The following is a 20,802-nucleotide window of genomic DNA, read 5'->3' as shown; positions in this document are numbered from 1 at the left end:
GAGAAGTTCTAGTTTTAACTTTTGAGGAAACTCCATGCTGTTTCCCAGAGTGGCTGTACCAGTTTGCATTCCTATCAACAGTATAAGAGGTTCCCTTTTCTGTGCATCCTTGCCAACATCTGTTGTTTCCTGTATTACTAATTTTAGCCATTCTGACAGGTGTGAGATGGTATCTCATTATGGTTTTGATTTGTATTTCCCTGATGATGAGTTATGTTGAGCATATTTTCATGTGTCTGTTAGCCATCTGGATGTCTTCTTTTGAAAAATGTCTGTTCATGTCTTCTCTCCCTTTTAAAGAAATTTTTTCTTTTCTTTTTACATTTGTTTATTTTTGAGAGACAGAATGAGACAGAGCATGAGCGGGGGAGGGGCAAAGAGCGAAGACAGAATTTGAAGCAGGCTCCAAGCTCTGAGCAGTACAGAGCCCGACATGGAGCTTGAACACATGAACCATGAGATCATGACCTGAGTTGAAGTTGGATGTTTAAATCGACTGAGCCACTCAGGCGCCCCCTTCTCTCCCTTTCTTCACTGGATTATTTGTTTTTTGGGTGTTGAGTTTGATAAGTTCTTTATAGATTTTGGATACTAACTTTTTAACTGATGTGTCATTTGCAAATATGTTCTCCAGTTCTGTAGGTTGCTTTTTAGTTTTGTTGAGTGTTTCTTTCATTGTGCAGAAGCTTTTTATCTTGATGAAGTCCCAGTAGTCCATTTTTGCTTTTGTTTTTCTTGCCTCTGGCAACATGTCTAGTAAGAAGTTGGCTACAGCTGATGTCAAAGACGCTGCTACCTGTGTTCTCCAGGATTTTGATGGTTTTCTGTCTTGTATTTAGGTCTTTCATCCATTTTGAATTTTTTATTATTATTTTTGATGTTTATTTATTTTTGAGAGAGAGAGAGAAAGAGAGAGAGAAAGAGAAACTGAGAAGGGGAGAGGCAGAGAGAGGGAGACAGAGGATCCAAAGTAGGCTTTGTGCTGATAGCAAAGAGCCTAATGAGAGGCTCAAACTCACAAACTGTGACATCATGACCTGAGCTGAGATTGGACTCTGAACAAACGGAGCCATCCAGACACCCCTTGAATTTATTTTTGTGTATAATGTAAGAAAGTGGTTTAGTTTCATACCGCATGTTGCTGTCCAGTTTTCCCAACATTTCTTGAAGAGTCTGGCTTTTTTCCATTGTATGTTCTTTCCTGCTTTGTCTAAACATTATGTTTTATCTTTTAAAAATTTATTTTAAATTGTGGAAAAATAACATAACATCATTTTAACCACTTTTTAAAAGTTTATTTATTTATATTGAGAGAGAGAGAGAAAGACAGCACCAGTGGTGGAGAGGGAAAAAGATAATCCCACGTAGGCTGTCAGTTGCAGAACCTGATGTTCGAACTCACAAACCATGAGATCATGACCTGAGCCAAAATCAGGAATTGCATGCTTAACTGACTGGCCCACCTTGGTGCTCCATTTTAACCACATTTCTCTTCATTCATTCATTCATTTATGAGAGCATGCAAGTGAGTAAGGGGCAGAGAGAGAGGGGGGGAGAGAGAGACTCCTACCAGGTGCAGAGAGAGAGGGAGATCCTGTGGAGCCTGGAGCAGGACTCAAGCTGATGCAGGGCTTGAGCTCACAAATTGTGAGATCATGACCCCAGTGGAAGTTGGATACTTAACTGACTGAGCCACCCAGGCACCCCCCTCAATTTTAACCATTTTTAGGGGTACAATTCAGTGGCATGTAGTATATTCACATTGTTATGCAACTGTTATTACCATTCATCTCCAGAATTCTTTGTATCTTGCAAAAATGAAGCACTCTATTAAATAATACTTCTCCATTTCCCTCTCCCTGCCCATGGCAACCACCATTCTACTTTCTATCTTCATGAGTTTGACTGCTTTAGATATTTCATATAACTTGATCGTACAGAATATGTTGTGTTGTTACTGACTTATTTCACTTAGCATAATGTCATTGTGTGGGGAAAAAAACCTAGCCTTCCTGCCATGTTTCTTCTTTACTTTTATACTATCATGTTTACAACATTTTTGATACCAAATGTATGTGGGTTTCCCCCACCCAGCAATCCTCTGTGACACCAACTGTGTATCCTACAATTTAATTCTATTCTGACACTACTTGGAAATAGTGTCAGACCCCACAAGTTAGGGGCTCAGTCACGTAAGACTGCTCCCACACCACTTCAGATGCCAGTCACAAGCCCAGCTGTCACCTGTGCTTGGGATGAACTGGTTATAAATCTGCGGTTCCACAGCTTCCCCCACCCCACCACAGGTTCAATTAATTTATGCTGGAGCTGATAAGAGAACCCAGGGAAACACTTATATTTATCAGTTTATTAAAGGATTTGATAACACAATACCATTGAACAGCCAGATGAAGAGATATAAAGGGTGAGGCTCTCCAGTGCAGGAGCTTCTGTCCTTATGGACTTTGTGTCTGTGGTATGTGAGAATATGTTCACCAACCTGAAAGTGCTCTGAATCCCATATTGTTGGGATTTTTATGGAAGTTTCCTCAGGTAGGTATAAGTCACTAAGTGTGTTTTCAGCTCTTTACCCTTCTCTGGAGAATGGAGGGTAGAGCTGAAAATTCAATGCTTCTAATTATGGCTGTCTTTCTGACTAGCCCTCATCTGAGAGCCTTCAGGAACCCATCCAGAGTCTCCTCATGAGTACAAAAACACTCCTATCACCTAGGAAATTAGAAGGGTTTTAGGACCACTGTGTTAGGAATTGGGATCATAGACCAAATAATATAACAAAAGATGCTCCTATCACTCAGGGAATTACAAGGGTTTCAGGAGCTGTATGCCAGGAATTGGAGATAGAAACCAATATCTATATGTTTTTTGTTCTCTCACAATCATTGAGGGTCATCCATGTTATAGCATGTGTCAGTTTCTTTTTAAGACTAAATAATATTTCTTTGTATATACCTCATTTTGTTTATCCATTCACTTATTGATGGGACATTTGAATTGCTTATATCTTTTAGCTGTTGTGAACAATGCTGCTATAAACACAGGTATACAAATCTCTGAGGAAAACTTTTATTGTTTTTAATTTTTAAATAAGTTTATTTAAAAGAGACAGTGTGAGTAAGGGAGGGGCAGAGAGAGAGAGAGGGAGAGAGAGACTCCTAAGCAGGCTCCGTGTTGCCAGCTCAGAGCCTGATATGAGACTCAAGCTCATGAAACCGCAAGATCATGACCTGAGCCAAAACCAAGGGTCAGTCGCTTAACTGACTGAGCCACCCAGGCACCTCAGGAAAACAGTTTTTTAAATTTACTACATATATAATCATCTTTACATCCTTGTGAGATAACTCTTATTACTTCCATTTTCAGGTAAGGTAACTTATGAAGAGAAGATAAATAATTTGTCTAGACTGATCCTGTTTTATATTATATAATTTTAACTTTTGTGTCTAGTTAGATTAAGTATGAACCCTGTTAGTAAGATGTCTGAGTCGTTCATAAAATTTTCCATGCAGCAATTAATGGGAAACAAGCTGGAATGCATTTCAATTATTATAAATACAGTTACTTCAAAACCACAGACCCTATTTAACTTGGTATATAATAATTTTTCTTATTTTCTTTAAACTCAAAAATTTTATAATTATGTAAGCTTTAGAATCTCAATGTTTATTTCCTGACTTAACTTACCTTGAGATTTTTAAATATCTTTCTTCTATTTTTTTTTGATAGACTTACATTTCTACACTAGGAAAAGAACCAGGTGGTTTTGTAGATTGCACTTGTTTTCCTCTGACTTACTATGAATTTCGCTGTTTATCTTGAATTTCTAAGTAAAAACAAATTTAAGTGCCTCTTAATTATCATATTGTTATACTTAGTATTAAATTGTATTTTTTCCTCTTCAGTGGAAAAGAAGCCTGAGAAATAAGGTCCTCTCTCTAGACCATAAAAGTAGAAAAAGTGTTTGTCGGCATCCTGTCACCTCTAAGACATCACCAGAAAGGTAAGAAATGTGTGTATGCCAGAGGGTGGGCTTATGTTGTGGATAAATAGTGTGACTGACCATGCTGATTCATGGATGTCAGATACATAATTTTGAAATACAAAAACTGAATTCAGTGGCCTCTAAGCTTCCTTTCAAGAGTGAACTTTCTGTGATTCTAAGTGAACTCTTTTTGTGCATTTGGGACATCTTGATAAACTTTAGCTGATAAAATAAAAGTTACATATAGACTTGATTATAATGCTTGATTGATCATTTGTGGTCTGCAGTAAAAAAGAATGATGCTGAATTTAGCACTTAGTAAATTAAGATTATACTAGAATTAAATATCTGGGAGGTTCAAATTATCAGAAGGAATTTAGAGCATTTCAGGACCTGACATCTGTAAATGATGGAAAAAGTTATTATACAAAAGAGTATTGAATTTTCTGTTTTGGAATAGTGAATGAATAAAAAAATGAGAGTAGTAAAGTAAAAGTAATCATTGGGAGATCACACAAATTAGAAGACTAATTGAAGTTCTTAAATTTATGTCAGAGCACTTTGTAAGGTACTTAGTCTTATTGTCCCTTTTCAAGTAAATTGTAGGAAATAAAAAACATACTGGTATTTCATATCCTTACCACTAAATTCTCTTCCCTCTTTCCTTCTTTCCCTCCTTCCATCCTTCCTTCCCTCTTTTCTCTTTGTTTCTTTCTTTGTTTCCTTCCTTCCTTCTTTCTCTTTGTTTCTTTCCTTCCTTCCTTCCTTCCTTCCTTCCTTCCTTCCTTCCTTCCTTCCTTCCTTCCTTCCTTCCATAAATGTTCTTGTGGGTATAAACCTGTGTCTCATTAAGGTTTTGATATGCATTTCCTAATGACATTTGTCTTTTTATAGGTTTGTTGGTGATTTTTATATCCTCTTTGGAGAAATGTCTACTTAAATTTTTGCTTTTTTAAAATTGTGTTGTTTATGTTTCTGTTGAGTTGTAAGACTTCTTTATATATTCTGTGTATATAAAGAATATATGTCTTTATCAGATACCTGATTTGCAAATATTTTCTCCCGTTCAGCTTTTTTGATGTTGTCTTTTGAAGCACAGAGGGTGTTTTTTTTTCATTTTGATGAAGTCCCGTTTATCTATTTTTCTTTTGTCAAGTTGCTTTTTTGTTGTCAAATCTAGACTATTACCTAGTCTCAGGTTAGAATGACTTATTCTTAAGGTTTCTTCTAAGAGTTTTAAGGTCCCAGTTACTAGACTTAAGTCTTTTATTCATTCAGAATTAATTTTTGGATATGATAGATATGAAATAGGCATCCAAGTTTATATTTTTGTTTTGTGAATATGCAGTTGTCCTAGCACCATTGGTTGAAGAGGTACCAGTGTTTTGGTGTACCCGTATTGGAAATCAATTGCCTGTAAATATAAGGGTTTATTTTTGGAATTGGAATTTAATTTCATTGATCTATATGTCTGTCCTTATGCCAGTACCACTGTGTCTTGAGTACTACAACTTTGCACTAAGTTTTGAAATTGGGAAGTGAGAGTCTTCCAACTTTATTATATTTTTCAAGATTGCTTCAGTTGTTCTAGATTCATTGCATTTTCAGTTGAATTTTGAATCAGGTTGTCAGTTTTAACAAAAAAGCTAATAAGAATTTTGATAGAGCATGTGTTAAATCTGTAGACTAATTTGGGGTGTTTGGCCAACTTAATATTAAGTCTTCTGGTGCATGAACATGAGATATCTTTCCATTTAGATCCTTTTTAATTTATTTCTGCAACTTTTGATAATTTAATTTCTTCTTTTTGATGCTGTTGTGAGTGGAATTGTTTTCTTAATTTTATTTTCAGACTATTCATGGTTGGTGTATAGGAATTCACTTGATTTGCATATGTGAACATTATATTCTGTGACCTTGTTTAAGGCTTCCTAGATCTAGAAGTTTTTGGTAGATTACTTGGAGTTTTATACATAAAGACAATTTTACTTCTTTATTTCCAACTGGATGCCTTTAATTTTTTTCTTTGCTTAATTGTTCTGGATAGAACATCTAGAATGATGTAGAATAGAAGTGGTGAGAGTGGGCATATTTGTTTTGTCCCCACTCTCAGAGGGAAAGCATTTGCTATTTTACCATTAAGTATCATGGTAGCTAGGTTTTCATAGATGTTTTGCTATGGTTTGAATGTTTGTGTCCTCTCAAAATGTTTATGTTGCAATCCTAATGCCCAGTGTGATGGCGTTTGGAGGTGGGGCCCTTGGGAAGTTAAGTCATGGGGGTGGAGCACTCAAGAATGAGATTTCTGCTTTTATAAAAGAGACCTCACAGAGCTTCCTAGTTTCTTCCAGCCCTTGAGGATGTAGTGAGAGGTTAACAGTCTGCATTCCACAAGAGGGCCTTTACCATAGCCAGACCCTGCGTCTGGCACCTGATCTTAGACTCCCCAGCCTCCAGAACATGGGAAATGAATGTCTGTTGTTGATAAACCACCCACCTTATGGTATTTTGTTATAGTATCTAAAGTATACTAAAGTATGTTCTTTTTCATGATGAGGAAATTTTTTTCTATTTTCCTAATTTGTTGAACGGCTTTTATCATGAATGTGTGTCCAGTTTTCTCAAATGCTTTTTCTGCATTCATATCATGTAATGTATTTCCTTTAATTAATATGATACATAAATTGATTTTTAGGTCTTAAGTCAAATTTACATTCTTGAGATAAATCCCACATGATCCTGATTTATGATCCCATTTATATGTTGCTGGATTCAGTTTGTTAGGATTTTGTTGAGGATATTTTCATTTGTATTAAGAAGAGAAATTTGTCAGGGGGCAGTGGCTCAGTTGGTTAAGCGTCTGACTCATGATTTTGGCTCAGATCATCATCTCACAATTTGTGAGATTGAGCCCTGCATTAGGTTCTGTGCTGACAAGGAGGAGCCTGCTTGGGAATTCTCTCTCTCCCTCTCCCTTTCTGTCCCTCCTCCCACTCACATTCTCTCTTACTTTCAGAGTGAATAAACTGGAGTGCCTGGGTGGCTCAGTCGGTTAAGTGTCCGGCTTTGGCTCAGGTTATGATCTCATGGTTTGTGGGTTCAAGCCCCACGTCGGGCTCTGTGCTGACAGCTCAGAGTCTGGAACCTGCTTCAGATTCTGCGTCTCCCTCTCTCTCTGCCCCTCCCCTGCTCGCACTGTCTCTGAAAAATAAATTAAAAACATAAAAAAAATGAATAAACTTAAAAAGCAAGAGAAGTTCATCTGCTGTTTTCTTACGTTGTTTTGTCTGGGATTTGGAATCAGGCTAATACTGGCCTTGTAGAAATGAGTTGGAAAGTATTGCTCTTCCTTTGTTTTCTGGAAGAAATTTTGGAGAATTGGTATTATTGTCTTTAAATGTTTTTTGTTGTTATTGTTGTTAAAATTTTATTTTTAAGTAATCTCTACACCTAACTTGGGGCTTGAATTCATGCTGGTCAGGAGCTGCTCGCTCTATTGACTGAGCCCGTCCAGCACCCAGGGTTTTCCTTTTTCTTTTAATGTGTGTTTATTTTTGAAAGACAGAGAGAGAGAGAGAATGAACACAACACAGTTGGGGGAGTGGCTCTGCACTGTCAGCACAGAGCCCAACTTGGGCCCAGACCCAAGAGCCATGAGATCATGACCTGAGCAGAACTCAGACACCCATCTGACTGAGCCACCCAGGACTCCCTAAGATGTATGATGAGGTTATTAATTTGAGATATATCTTCTTTTCTAACATAGCCATTTTACAATTTTAAATTTCACCTGAGCACTGCGTTAGCTGCATCTCATAAATTTTGGTGTGTTGTGATGTTCTTCTATTCATTAATCTTAAAAGTATTTTCTAAATTCTGGTATGATTTTTTGACTCACTTGTGAAAGTGCGTATTTTTTAATTTCTGCATTTTTGAAAACTTCCCAGATTTTGTTGAGATATAATTGACATAACATTATTTTAGTTCAGGTGTACGATGTAGTGATTCATTATTTGTATATACTGAGGAATGATCCCCATAGTAAGTCTAGTTAACATCTGTCACCATGCATAGTTATACATTTTTTTCCTTGTGATGAGAACCTTTAAGGTTTACTTTCTTAGCCATTTTCATATATATGATACAGTTTTATTAACTACAGTCACCATGCTATACTTTACATTTCCATGACTTACTTATGTGTTGTTAATTTTGAATTGAATTTCATTGTTGTCTAAGAACATTCTATATGATTTCCTTTTTAAAATTTTTTGTTTATTTGTTTATTTTGAGAGAGAGAGAGAGCGCACAAGTGGGGAAGGGGCAGAGAGGAGAGACAGAACCCCAAGCAAGCTCTGAACCATCAGTGCAGAGCCTGATGGGGGGCTCAAACTCATGAACAGCAAGATGATGACCTGAGGCGAGATCAAGAGTCAGCACTTAAATGACTATGCCATCCAGGCGTCCCTGTATTATTTCCTTTCTTATAAATTTACTGAGTTTTATTTTATGGTTTTGCATATGGTCTTGCTTGCAGAATGGTTTGTGTATTTGGGAAGAATGTGTATTCTGTTCCTATGTGGGGGAGTGTTAGATTGAATTGGATGATACTATTAATCAAGCTCCTGTTATCCATGTGGATTTTCAGTCCAGTATTTGTATCTGTTACAATAGACTAAGTGGCTTATAAACAACAAACAATTATTTTTTACAATTCTAGTGTCTGGGAAGCCCATTATCATGGCTCCAGAAGGTTCACTGTCTTTGAGAGCTTCTTGGTTCCTACAGATGGCCATCTTTTCATGGTGCCTGCAAACGGTGGAAGGGTCTCTCTTAAACCTTCTTTATTAGCATACTAATACCATTTATGAGGGTCCACTGTCATGATCTATTCACTTCCCAAATATTCACTTCCTAATACCATCATTTTGGCCATTTAGGATTTTAACATATGAATTTTTAAGGGAAGCAAACATTCAGAACATAGCAGATGTAGATTTCTCATCTGTTCTGGAAATCTCTGTCTTTGACCTAGATTGTTTACTCCATTCACATTTCATGTGAAAGTGTCAGTAGGGCCATGGTTCCTCTGAAGGCATCAGGGAAGGATTTATTCCATGTCTCTCTCTTCTCTTTGGGCATTTTTTTGTACTTTGGATGCATTACTGCAATCTTATCTGTTTACATGTTCTCTATGTGTGTTCTCACTTTGTCTTTTGTGTATTTCCATTTCTGTGTTCAATTTGCAGTTTTTAGAAAGACATCAATCATAATGTATTATGGTATTATTGACATCATTTTAATTTGATTTCTGTGAAGACAGTATTTCTAAATAGAGTAACATTCTGAGATACTAGGGTTAAGAGTTTAGAATAACTCTTTTGGGGGGCACAATTCAACCTTGTCCCTCGAATAAGGAACAGGAATTGAGCTTCTTTTGGGACCAGTAATTCTTTTTTTTTTTTCAGGAAATGAATTGGCAGCCTATCAATTTCCTTTTTCTCATTCTTTATTGCTTCTTAAAAATTCAGTCCTTCCTCAGTGACCTGTAATTAAAATAATTCTTTGTTGTTTTATATTACTTTTGTGTTTGTGTGTTGCTTTTAATTATAGAACTGTTCAGGTTTTCTATTCCTTTTTAAAATTCTTTTATTGGTGTGTCATTTACTTAAAGGAATATGTGTCTATAAGTTTTTTATAATTTTGGACAGATATATCACTTTTTTAAAAATCATATTTACACAGCATAAAATTTACTGCTTAAAAAAATTTTTTAATGTTTATTTATTTTTGAGAGAGAGACAGTACAAGATGGGGAGAGGAGGAGAGAGAGGGAGACACAGGATCTGAAGCAGGCTCCAGGCTCTGAGCTGTCTGCAGAGTCCCAATGTGGGGTTTGAACCCACGAACCACAAGATCATGCCCTGAGCTGAAGTCAGAACTTGACCAACTGAGCCACCCAGGTGCCCCATGAAATTTACCATCTTAACCATTTTTATTTTTATTTATTATTTAATTAATTTTTAAATATAATTTATTGTCAGATTGGTTTCCATACAGCACCCAGTGCTCATCCCAACAAGTGCCCTTTTCAATGTCCATCACCCACTTTCTACTCTCTCCTACCCCCATCAACCCTCAGTTTGTTCTCAGTATTTAAGAGTCTCTTATGGTTTGACTTTCTCCCTCTCTGTAACTTTTTTCCCCCTTTCCCTCCCTCTTCGTCTTCTGTTAAGTTCCTCAAGATCCACATATGAGTGAGAACGTATGGTATCTGTCTTTCTCTGATGGGCTTATAATACCCTCTATTTCCATCCACGTTGCTGCCAATGGCCAGATTTCATTCTTTTTAATTGCCAAGTAGTATTCCGTTATGTATATAAACCACATCTTTATTCATTCATCAGTTAACCATTTTAAAATGTATAGTTCAGTAGTTCAAAATATATTTATAGTGTTGTACTAACATCATCACCAACCATCTCTACAACACTTCATCTTGTGCTACTTACATTGTATACCCATTAAACAGTAACTCCCAGTTTCTCCCTTATCCTTTTAGCCCCAAGCAACCACCAATTCTGCTTTCCATGAATTTGACCACTCTAAGTACTTCATGTATGTGGAATCATTATCTTTTTGTGATTGGCTTATTTTACTTAGCATAATGTCAGCAAGTTCATTCATGTTGCAACATGTCAGAATTTACCTCCTTTTTAGGAGAAATAATATTCCATTATGTACGTATGTTATACACAAGATGCTGTTTTGCTTAGCCATTCATCTGTCAATGGACACTTGCATTGCTTCCCTATTTTTGCTTTTGTGAATAATGCTGATACGAACATGGCTATATAAATATGTTTTCGAAACCCTGCTTTTAGTCTTTGAAATTGGAGTATATATTCCAAAGTGAAATTGCTGGATCATATGGTAAGTCTATTTTTGATTTTTGAGGATCACCATATTCTTTTCCATAGCCACTGCACCATTTTACATTGCCACTAGTAACATGCAAGGGTCCTACTTTCTCTGCATCTTCATCAACACTTACTTTCATTTAATTCATAATAGCCATCCTATGTGAAGTGATTGGTGGTTGTGTATTTGATGTATGTTTCCCTAATAATTAGTGATGTTGAACATCTTTTTATGTGTTTATGGCCATTTGTATATCTTTGGAGAAATGTGTAGTCAAGTTCTTTGTCCACTTTTGAAGGGCAAGGTTTTTTGTTGTTGTTGTTGAGTTTTAGGAGTTGTCTGTATATTCAGAGTGTTAATTGTTTATCAGATGCATAACATGCAAATATTTTATCCCAGTTTTTGGGTTGCTTTTTTGCTCTCTTGATAGTGTCTTTAGATGCTATAAAGATTAAATACCTTAATCTTTATGAGGCACATTTTGTCTGTTTTGTTGTTGTTGTTCCCTGTACTTTTGGTGTTACATCCAAGAAATCAGTGCCACATCCAGTGTCATGGCCATGAAGCTTTCCCCCTATGTTTTCTTATATGGATTTTATAATTTTAGTTCTTACATTTAGTTCTTTGATTTATTTTGAGTTATGTTCATATATGGAGTTGAGTAGAGGTCCAACTTCATTCTCTGGCATGTGTTTTCCTAGGACCATTTGTTGAAAAGTCTCTTCTTTCCCAATTGACTAGTCTTGGCACTGTTGCTAAAAAACATTTTCTATGTATATGAGAGTTTATTTTTGGGTTTTTTATTCTATTCTCTTGATCTCTATGTTTGCCCTTATGCCAGTCACCACACTGTTTTCATCACTGTAACTTTGTAGTAAGCTTTTTTAAGTGTTTCTTTATTTTTGAGAGAGAGAGAGTGAGTGAGCAAGTGAGAGATTGAGCACACGTGTGAGCAGGGGAGGGACAGAGAGAGAGGGAGACAGAGACTCCCAAAGAGGTTCCATGTTGTCAGTGTGGAGCCTGACTTGGGGCTTGATCTCTCACAAACTGTAAGATCATGACCTGCGCGGAAATCAAGAGTCAGTTGCTTAACTGACTGAGCCATCCAGGGGTCCCTGGAGTAAGTTTTGAAATGAAGTGTGAGTCTTCCAGTTTTGTTATTCTTTTTCAAGATTGTTTTGGCTATTGGGAGTCCATTAAGTTTCCATATGAATTTTGAGATAAGATATTTTATTTCTGCAAAAAAAATCATGATTTTGATACAGTTGAATTAAACCTATAGGTTGCCTTAAGTAGTGTTGACATCTTAACATTTAGCCTTCTAATCCCTGAAAATGGGGTGTGATTACATTTATTCATGTATTTTATTTCTTCTGGCCATGTTTTGTAGTTTTCATTTTATGAATTTTTTGCCTCTTTGATTACATTAATTCCTAAGTATTTTCTTTTTAGTGCTATTATTAGAGCAATTGTTTTCATGATTTCCTACTCAGATTTTTCATTGTTAAATGTATAGGTATGAAGCTGATTTTTGTGTTCAGTTTGTATCCTCTCACCTTGTTGAATTCATTTTTGAAATAGTCTTTTTGTGGAATCTATAGGGTTTTCTACATATAAGATGATATCATTTGTGAGCAGAGATCATTTTACTTATTCGTTTTCAATTTTGATGATTTTTTTTCTTTTTATTTTGTCTAATTGGCTATGTAGTATGTTGAGTAGAAACAGCAAAATTGAGCAAGCATCCTTTTCTTGTTCCTCATCTTACAGGAAAAGATTTTAATCTGTTACCAATAAGTATGATATTTGCTTGGGTTTTGCAAATATGGCTTTAGTATATTGAAGCATTTGCCTTGCATCCCTGGTTGAGTGCTTTGTCATGAAAGGATATTGAACTTTGCCAACATTTTTTTTTTTGCATCAAATGGGATGATCATATAAATATTTTTTCTATTCATTCTGTTACTCTCATTTTTATTACCAATTTTTGTAGGTTGAACCATTCTTACATTACAGGAATAAATCCCACTTGGTCGTGGTGTATAATGATTTTTAATTTGCTGTCAAATTTGTTAATATTTTGTTGAGGATTTTTTGAAACAATGTTCATAAGGGATAATGGTTTTTAATCTTTCTTTGTGGTGTCTTTGTCTGGCTTCAGTATCAGGGTAATGCTGGCTACATAAAATAAGTTGGAAATTCTTATTTTTACTTCCATTTTTGGGACAAGATTGAGAATGATTACTGTTAATTCTTCATAAAATTTTGAAATTCACCAGTGAAAGCATCAAGGCCAGGGCTTTTCTTTCCTGGGGATTTTGATTACTGATTCAATCTTCTTACTAATTTTAGGTCAAATCAAATTTTCTGTTTCTACATGAATCTGTCTAGGCTTTTTGTTTTTAGGAATTTGTCCATTTTATCTAGATTATCTAATTCATTGACATACAGTTCATAGCACTCAATTATAATCCTTTTTATTTTTGTGGAATCATTAGTAATCTCCTCACCTCACTTTCATTTCTGATTTTAGTTATTTGTATCTTTTCTCCTTTTTTCTTAACTCAGCTAGCTCAGGTTGCCATATTTGTTGAATGAACTTTTGGTTTCATTAATTTTTTCTATTGTTTTTTTTTTCTTTCTTTCATTTTTATCTTTTCATTTCTTTCTTTCTTTTTTTTTTTAGTAGGTACCCTGCCCAGCATGGAGCTTCAACTCCAAACCCAGAGATCAAGAGTTGGATGCTCTACCCAATGAGTCAGCCAGGCACCCCATTCTCTTTTATTTTTGTATTCTGTATGTCATTTGCTCTGCCCTTTATTATTTCTTTTTTTTTTCTGTTAGCTTTGAATGCAGTTTTTTCTTCTTCTGGTTCTTCAAATTATAAAGTTAGATTGTTGATTTGAGGTCTTTATGTTTTTAATGTAAGCATTTATAGTTAAAACCCCTCTTGGTACTAGTGTTTTTGTTGTGTTTTGCTAATTTTTGTATGTATTTGTATGTAGGCACCCCTATTTCCTTATAGTTTTATCTCCATCTCTTTCAGTTTTTGATCTCAAAGAAATACATCCTTATATATTTTTGGACTTGTTTTTGTTTTCCCTCATCTCTTAAGTATTTCCTAATATATGATTTCTTCTTTGAAGCATTGGCTATTAAAAAGTATGTTGTTTAATTTTCACAGATTTGTGAGTTTTCCAGTTTTTCTTCTGTTAATGATTTCTAACTTCATTCCATTATGGACAGAGAAGATGCTTTGTGTGGTATCTTTCTAAGTCTGTTGAGACTTAATTTGTACCCCAGAATATGGTCTATCTTGAAGAATGTCTTATGTGCACTTAGGAAAACTGTGTATTCTCTTGTTGATGGATTGTTTTGTGTATGTCCATTATATTTAGTAGGTTTATTGTATCTTTTAAGTCCTCTAATTTCTTCTGTCAGACTCTTTTATCCATTATTGAGAGGGCATTGACATCTCCCAACTTGTAGAACTATTTTCATTTTCTGTTATGTTTTATATATTATTTTTGATGATTTGATTTTTCAAAGTTTATTTTTGTGCTTGAGAGAGAGCAAGAGAGTGTGAGCATGCTAGTGGGGGAGGAGCAGAGAGAGAGAGGGAGAGAGAGAGAGAATCCCATGCAGGTTCCGTGCTGTCAGCTCAGTCTCATGAACTGTGAGATCATGACCTGAGCTGAAATCAAGAGTCAGAGGCTTAACTGACTAAGCCAAGTAGGTGCCCCAATTAATGCTTTATAAATTTTGATAGTCTTTTATTAGGTGTATCAGTGTTTATAATAGTTAGATCTTATAGCTGTTTTATACCTTCTATTAATATATAATTACTTCTTTGTGTCTTGTCCTCCTTTTTTTAATTTAAAGTGTATTTTGTCTGATATTAGTATAATCTTGCTCTCTTTTGTTAGTATTTGTATGGAATATCTTTTTCCATATTTTGACTTTTAACATGATTTTGGATCTAATGTGAATCCAGTGTAGACAGCATATGTTTGGATCACTTTTTTTCCAGTTATTCTGTCACTCTCTGTTTTTGCATTGATGAGTTAATCAATTTACATTTAAAGTAAATAGTGATAAGGAGGGAGTTATTTCTGTCATTTTTCTATTAATTTTCCATGTTTTTTTAGCTTTTCTTTGGTCCCAACTTCCCTATATTATTCTTTTTTGTTTCCTGGATTTTATTTTTTCATAGTGAGATGCTTAAATTCTCTTCTCATTTCTTCTTATATAGTTATTTTCTTTGTGGTTACCATGGGGATTACATGGTTTAACATTTAGAAAGTTATAGTACTCAAACTTGAATCTCTACTTACTTATCTTGAATAACATGTAAAAACTCTATTTCCTTATAAGTTTTTTAAAAAAAAGTTTTAATTAGATTTACTTATTTATTTATAGAGAGAAAGAACAAGTGGGGTAGGGTCAGAGAGATTGAGAGGGGAGAGAGAATCCCAAGCAGGCTCCTCACTGTTAGCACAGAGCCCAATGCAGGGTTCGAACTCACAAACTGTGATATCAGGACCTGAGCCAAACTCAGGAGTCAGACACTTAACTGACGGAGCCACTCAGGTCTCCCCTATTTCCTTATAGTTTTATCTCCATCTCTTTCAGTTCTCGATTTCAGAAAGTTACACCTTTATATATTTTATGTTCAAAAACATAAGCTAATAATTATTTTAAATGCATTTTCTTTATATATATTATGTGGAAAACAAAAACTTGCAGTTACAAAACAAAGTTGGAATAATACTAGCTTATAGACTAACTGTTTTTTTAAATAAAATATTAGTCTGTTAAATCATGTGGAAAACAAAAAATGGAAGGTCAAACCAAAGTTACACCATTGGTCATACATTTACTTTTTCTTTTTTTGGAAGAAGAGAAAAAGTACAAGTGGGGGAGGAGCCAAGGGGGGAGAGAAAGAGAGAGGGAGAGAAAGAATCTTTTTTTTTTTAATTTTTTTTAATGTTTTATTTATTTTTGATACAGAGAGAGAGCATGAGAGGGGGAGGCGCAGAGAGAGAAGGAGACACAGAACTGGAAACAGGCTCCAGGTTCTGAGCTAGCTGTCAGCACAGAGCCCGACGCGGGGCTCGAACCCACAAATGTGAGATCTGACCTGAGGCGAAGTTGGAGGCCTAACCGACTGAGCCATCCAGGCGCCCCGAGAAAGAATCTTAAGTAGGCTCCATGCTGGTGTGGTTTTTAGTTGATGGGTTTTTTTTTTTTTTTTTAGAACTTCAAATATATCAGGCTATAGCCTTCTATCCTTCAAAATTTCTAGTGAGAAATCCTACTGTCTTTTTGAACATTCTTGTATGTGGCAACTCACTTTTCTCTTGCTGCTTTCAAGTGTGTCTTTCGGGGGTTTGATTATAATGTATCTCAGAGTGATAAACAATAAAACAATAGGCACTAAAAGTAAATTAGAAATAAAATGTGCGGCTGGATCTTAACCACTATGAGATCATGACCTGAGCTGAAGTCAAGAGTCAGATGCTTAACCAACTGAGCTACCTAGGTATCCCTTACATATTTACTTATATTGAGATCTTTATTTTCTCATGTGGTATTGAGTTACTGTGTGTGGTGTTTTTTTTTTGTTGTTGTTGTTGTTGTTCCCCTTACAGGATTCTCTTGAGCATTTCTTGCAGGGCAGGTCTTATGGTAGCAAACTATCAGTTTTCATTTGTCCAGGCATGTCTTAACTTCTCCCTACTCTTGAAGAACAGTTTTGCTGGATATAGGATTTTTAGTTGATGGGTTTTTTTCTTTTAGAACTTCAAATATATCAGGCTCTAGCCTTCTATCCTCCAAAATTTCTAATGAGAAATCCTACTGTCTTTTTGAACATTCTTGTATGTGGCAACTCACTTTTCTTTTGCTGCTTTCAAGTGTGTCTTTCAAGGGTTTGATTATAATGTATCTCAGAGTGATAAACAATAAAACAATAGGCACTAAAAGTAAAATAGAAATAAAAACAATCATAAAAACTTTGTCAATAAAGCATTCATTGAATTATTTTAATTTGAGTATGCTCTTTGACTTTTTTGTGTGTCCCTGACTAATACAGAGCTGGGCACAGATATTCTCAGCCATTCCATGGTATAGATATTGTTTATTACAGGGAAAGTGAAATAACCTCTGAGACTTAGTTGCATATCTGTGAAATTAGGAGAACAGTCACTGAGGCATTCTTCCAAGTTTGCTGATTCTTTCTTCTGCCTGCTTAAATTAGCTTCTGAATCCCTCTAGTCAATATTTCATTTTAATTACTGTACTTTCAGCTCTAGAACTTTTTTGGCTTACTTTTCGGTGTTCAGTCTCTTGTTGGTATTTCTGTTTTGTTCATAAATTGCTTTCTTGACTTTTCTCAGATCTTCTTACATTCTTTGATCATCTTAAAACATTTGTTTTAAAATACTTTGTCTAGTAGACCTGACATCAGGTCTTAGTGACATTTTGGTACATTTTTTTCCCTTTGAATGGGCAATACTTTCCTGTTTCTTTGTTGCATTGTTATGCCCAGATTTTAATATCGCCCCCAAAAAACCAGAGACCGCCAGGGAGACCGAAGCACGCATGCAAAAGCAAAGGGTTTTATTATGGGTTTAGGCTCGCCGGGGCCTAAACTTGGGCTCACAGAGTTTACAGGCATGATGGATCCATGCTGAGAGAGAGCGAGCCCCGAACAAAGGTGGGTAGGGCCTTTATGAGTTTGGGAAGGGGGAGTTACAGGAAATTGTGACATAGGTACAGTGCTCCAATTATTATTACACAATATTATTTACAGCAGGTTTATCCAATTATAACATTTAGAGTGTTAACCAATCACAGAGTAGACCCAGGACCCAGGACCCTCACATAGAGTGTAACTAGCCTTAAGCAATAACTGATTACCTATAGCTTCTATTTCTAGGCCTGCCCTTAAGAATGTTAAGGGTATTACAAGGGTGGTCTCTCTTGCCTCGGGCAATGTGTAACCGCCTAATAGTTCTGGAGAGACTGACCTTTAGACCTGGTTTAGAGGGGAAACTTAAAGCCTGTCATAAGGTCTGTTAGGTTCAGACTCGTGTTCTTACAGCATCATGGTTTTTTGTTGTTGAAAATTAGACCCTTGAATCTAAAAGTGTGATAACTTTGGATATTAGATTCTGTCTCTTTCCCAGGTTCACTGGTTTTTATTTTATTTATTTCATTTATTGTTTGTTGTTGTTGTTGTTGTTGTTGTTGTTGTTGTTGGAGGCTGTCTCTTTGTCAAAGTTCATTATGATCTATAAACTTAAGATATTTCCAGATTTTATTTGAGCCTATGCCTTTCCCTGTGTATATGTGGTAACTTTCTAATTTCATCCTTTTATACATTCACTTTTGAATGTTTTAGTCTTTTTTAAAAATTTCTTTATTTTTTTAATAGTTTATGGTCATATTGGTTTCCATATAACACCCAGTGCTCTTCCCCACAAGTGCTCTCTTCCATTACCACCACCTCCCATCCCCCTCCCCCTCCTCCTTCCACCCTTTGTTCGTTTTCAGTATTCAATAGGCGCTCAGGTTTTGTGTCCCTCTCTCTCCCCAGGCAGAATGTTTTAGTCTTTAATGTCTGATTCCCAAATGGGGGAAAAGGGAAAAATGAAGAGATGAAAAAGGGGCATTAGCTTGTTAAACCCTGGAAGTCACTTCTCCTAGAAAGGGTGAGGCTTGCAGTGTTGGGGGGAGGTGCAACCACAATGATTGGTGGTCTCTTTTTCTGTACCTCTGACATAAGAAGTGGTAATCAGTGATCAGAACATAGATCCCTGATATTTAAAGGATAAGAGTTTTTTTTCTACTCTATTTCCTACAATGCTGTGAGTGTAAGATGTTCCTGTAACATATGCTCAGCTGTTGCTAAGGGTCTAGGGGTTTGGGGTGGGTAACTTTTATTGTGCTAAGTACTGAAGTTGACCAAAAAGCAACGACATTTTATTGCCTAAGCCTTTCTCTGAAGTTGTAAGCCGTTAGAAATCTCCAGATTTCCAAAAACAGTTAGACAGATTTTGCTAGTGCAGTTTTGTGAGTTAGGAGAGAGATTCTTGGTGGGTCCTACTCCACCATCTTCCCAGAATCCTCTTTATATTGCTTTATAAGAAAGAAGTATTCTTTTGAATATTTATTGAAATGTATGGTGTGATTACATTAAATTACAACAATTTGTACTTATTTCTTTGTTCTTTTTTCCAGACTCCATCTTTTTTTTTTTTTTTTTACCATCAATAAAAAGTTAGAAGTAAACTTTGCGAACCAGGGAAAACCTATCTATGTTAAAAGGGAGGAGTCAGAAAAAAAATGACACAAGACAATGCAGTTTAGAAACAAAATAAGAAAACTGTAACTGTGAAGGAGAACAAGAGTAAAGGAAGAGTGAAAGGTTGGAGCAGTGTTTCCTATATGTTGTCTTATCTTTCTTAAACATTGATATTTCTTTTAAAAACTCTTATTGTTTTTCCTTTGCCTGTTACATAAGGAAAGTGGGATGGGAAATTTAAGACATAACCAAATAGTCAAGGAATCTAATTACCTCCAGTTAAATATAGTGATTGAATATGTAGATATAGCTTTGTTTTCTTTCCTATTCCTATAGGTCATTCCTATTTCTGTGCTTTTACTTAGGGTCCAGATAACCATCACTACAATATTTTTCAGGATTTTCTTTGTAAACCTTGTAGATCATCAGCTGCTTAAAGTTTTCTGGATGGTGGAGATAGGTGCGCGTGCGTGCACACACACACACACACACACACACACACACTCACACACACACACACACACACACTCACACAAGCCCCAGGAGGGCAAAGGCAAAAAGCAAGGGGAAAACTGGAGACCTTCTATCATGTTTGTTTTTGTCTTTTATCAAGTGGTATCACATTCAAGAAGAATAGGTAAGCAGCTATAAAAACTAACATTTAGGAATAAGAAAAAGTTCTTGGAAATTACAGAATGATTGTAGCAATAATGAAAGTCCAATAGAAGATGTAGCTAGAATAAATAGAGATAGATAGAAAAAAAAAAGAAGGGATTCAAACTGGGAAGTACAACATCTAAATAATAGGAATATCACATAGATCAGAGAGAATGGAAGGAAGAATTTATCAAGAAAATACTAAAATACATCTCCAACATCTGAAAAATAAGTTTCCAGATTGAAAAGCCTTACTGAATACTAGCACTGTGTTGGAGGGATTAAAAAAAGGGAGAAAGAGAAACCTTCTCTAAGATACATCATGAGATTTTGGAACACCAGAGGTAAAGTAGAAGAGATCTTAACAGCTTTCAGACAAAAAAACAAAACAAGCAAACAAACAAAAACAAAACAAAAAAACCTGTCACTTACAAGAATCAGGAATGATATGGCATTGATAATCTTAGCTGCTCTGGAAGGTAGAAAATTATGAATCTGTGTCTTGAAAATTCTAAGAGAAATTATTTCCAGCCTATTGTTCTATGCCTAACTCAAGTGCAAGAGTAGATTGAATACATTTTTAGACCTAGAGGTTCTCAAAAAAATCATTGCCATGTACACTTTCTTAGGAAGCTCCTTTATGATATGCTTCACTAAAATGAGCATGTGACAGGGCAGACTTTTTTTTTTTTTTTTTTTTTTTTTTTTTTTTGCAGAGGGCCAGGTAGTAAATAGTAAATCCAGGCTTTGTGGGCCACAGTGTCTGTCCCATACTCTTCTCCTCCTGGAGATGATACGCTACCTGATATTTTGGCTTCATTGAGAGGAATTCTGTATACTTTGTTAATGATTATCATTAAAACATAAGTGATACTACATGGAAATGAAAGTAAATTGACTGTATAAAAATTTAGGT

The 20,802-nt window shown here is 35.6% G+C and overlaps 1 protein-coding gene across 4 annotated transcripts in view; it reads left to right on the top strand.

The window, feature by feature from the left end:
• The window catches only part of SENP7 (SUMO specific peptidase 7), a 177,723-nt gene that overhangs the window by 60,863 nt on the left and 96,058 nt on the right, over positions 1–20,802 (top strand). For all 4 annotated transcript variants that reach the window (XM_029939204.1, XM_029939202.1, XM_029939203.1 and 1 more), the window contains one exon: positions 3,921–4,018. In XM_029939204.1, the coding sequence (XP_029795064.1) occupies positions 3,921–4,018 (98 nt within the window). The remainder of the gene's footprint in view (positions 1–3,920; positions 4,019–20,802) is intronic.

The sequence above is a fragment of the Suricata suricatta genome, chromosome 5, assembly GCF_006229205.1.
Source record: "Suricata suricatta isolate VVHF042 chromosome 5, meerkat_22Aug2017_6uvM2_HiC, whole genome shotgun sequence".
Taxonomy (NCBI): Eukaryota; Metazoa; Chordata; class Mammalia; order Carnivora; family Herpestidae; genus Suricata; species Suricata suricatta.
Note: the sequence above shows the minus strand (reverse complement) of the source record. Positions and strands in the feature narration are given on the sequence as shown.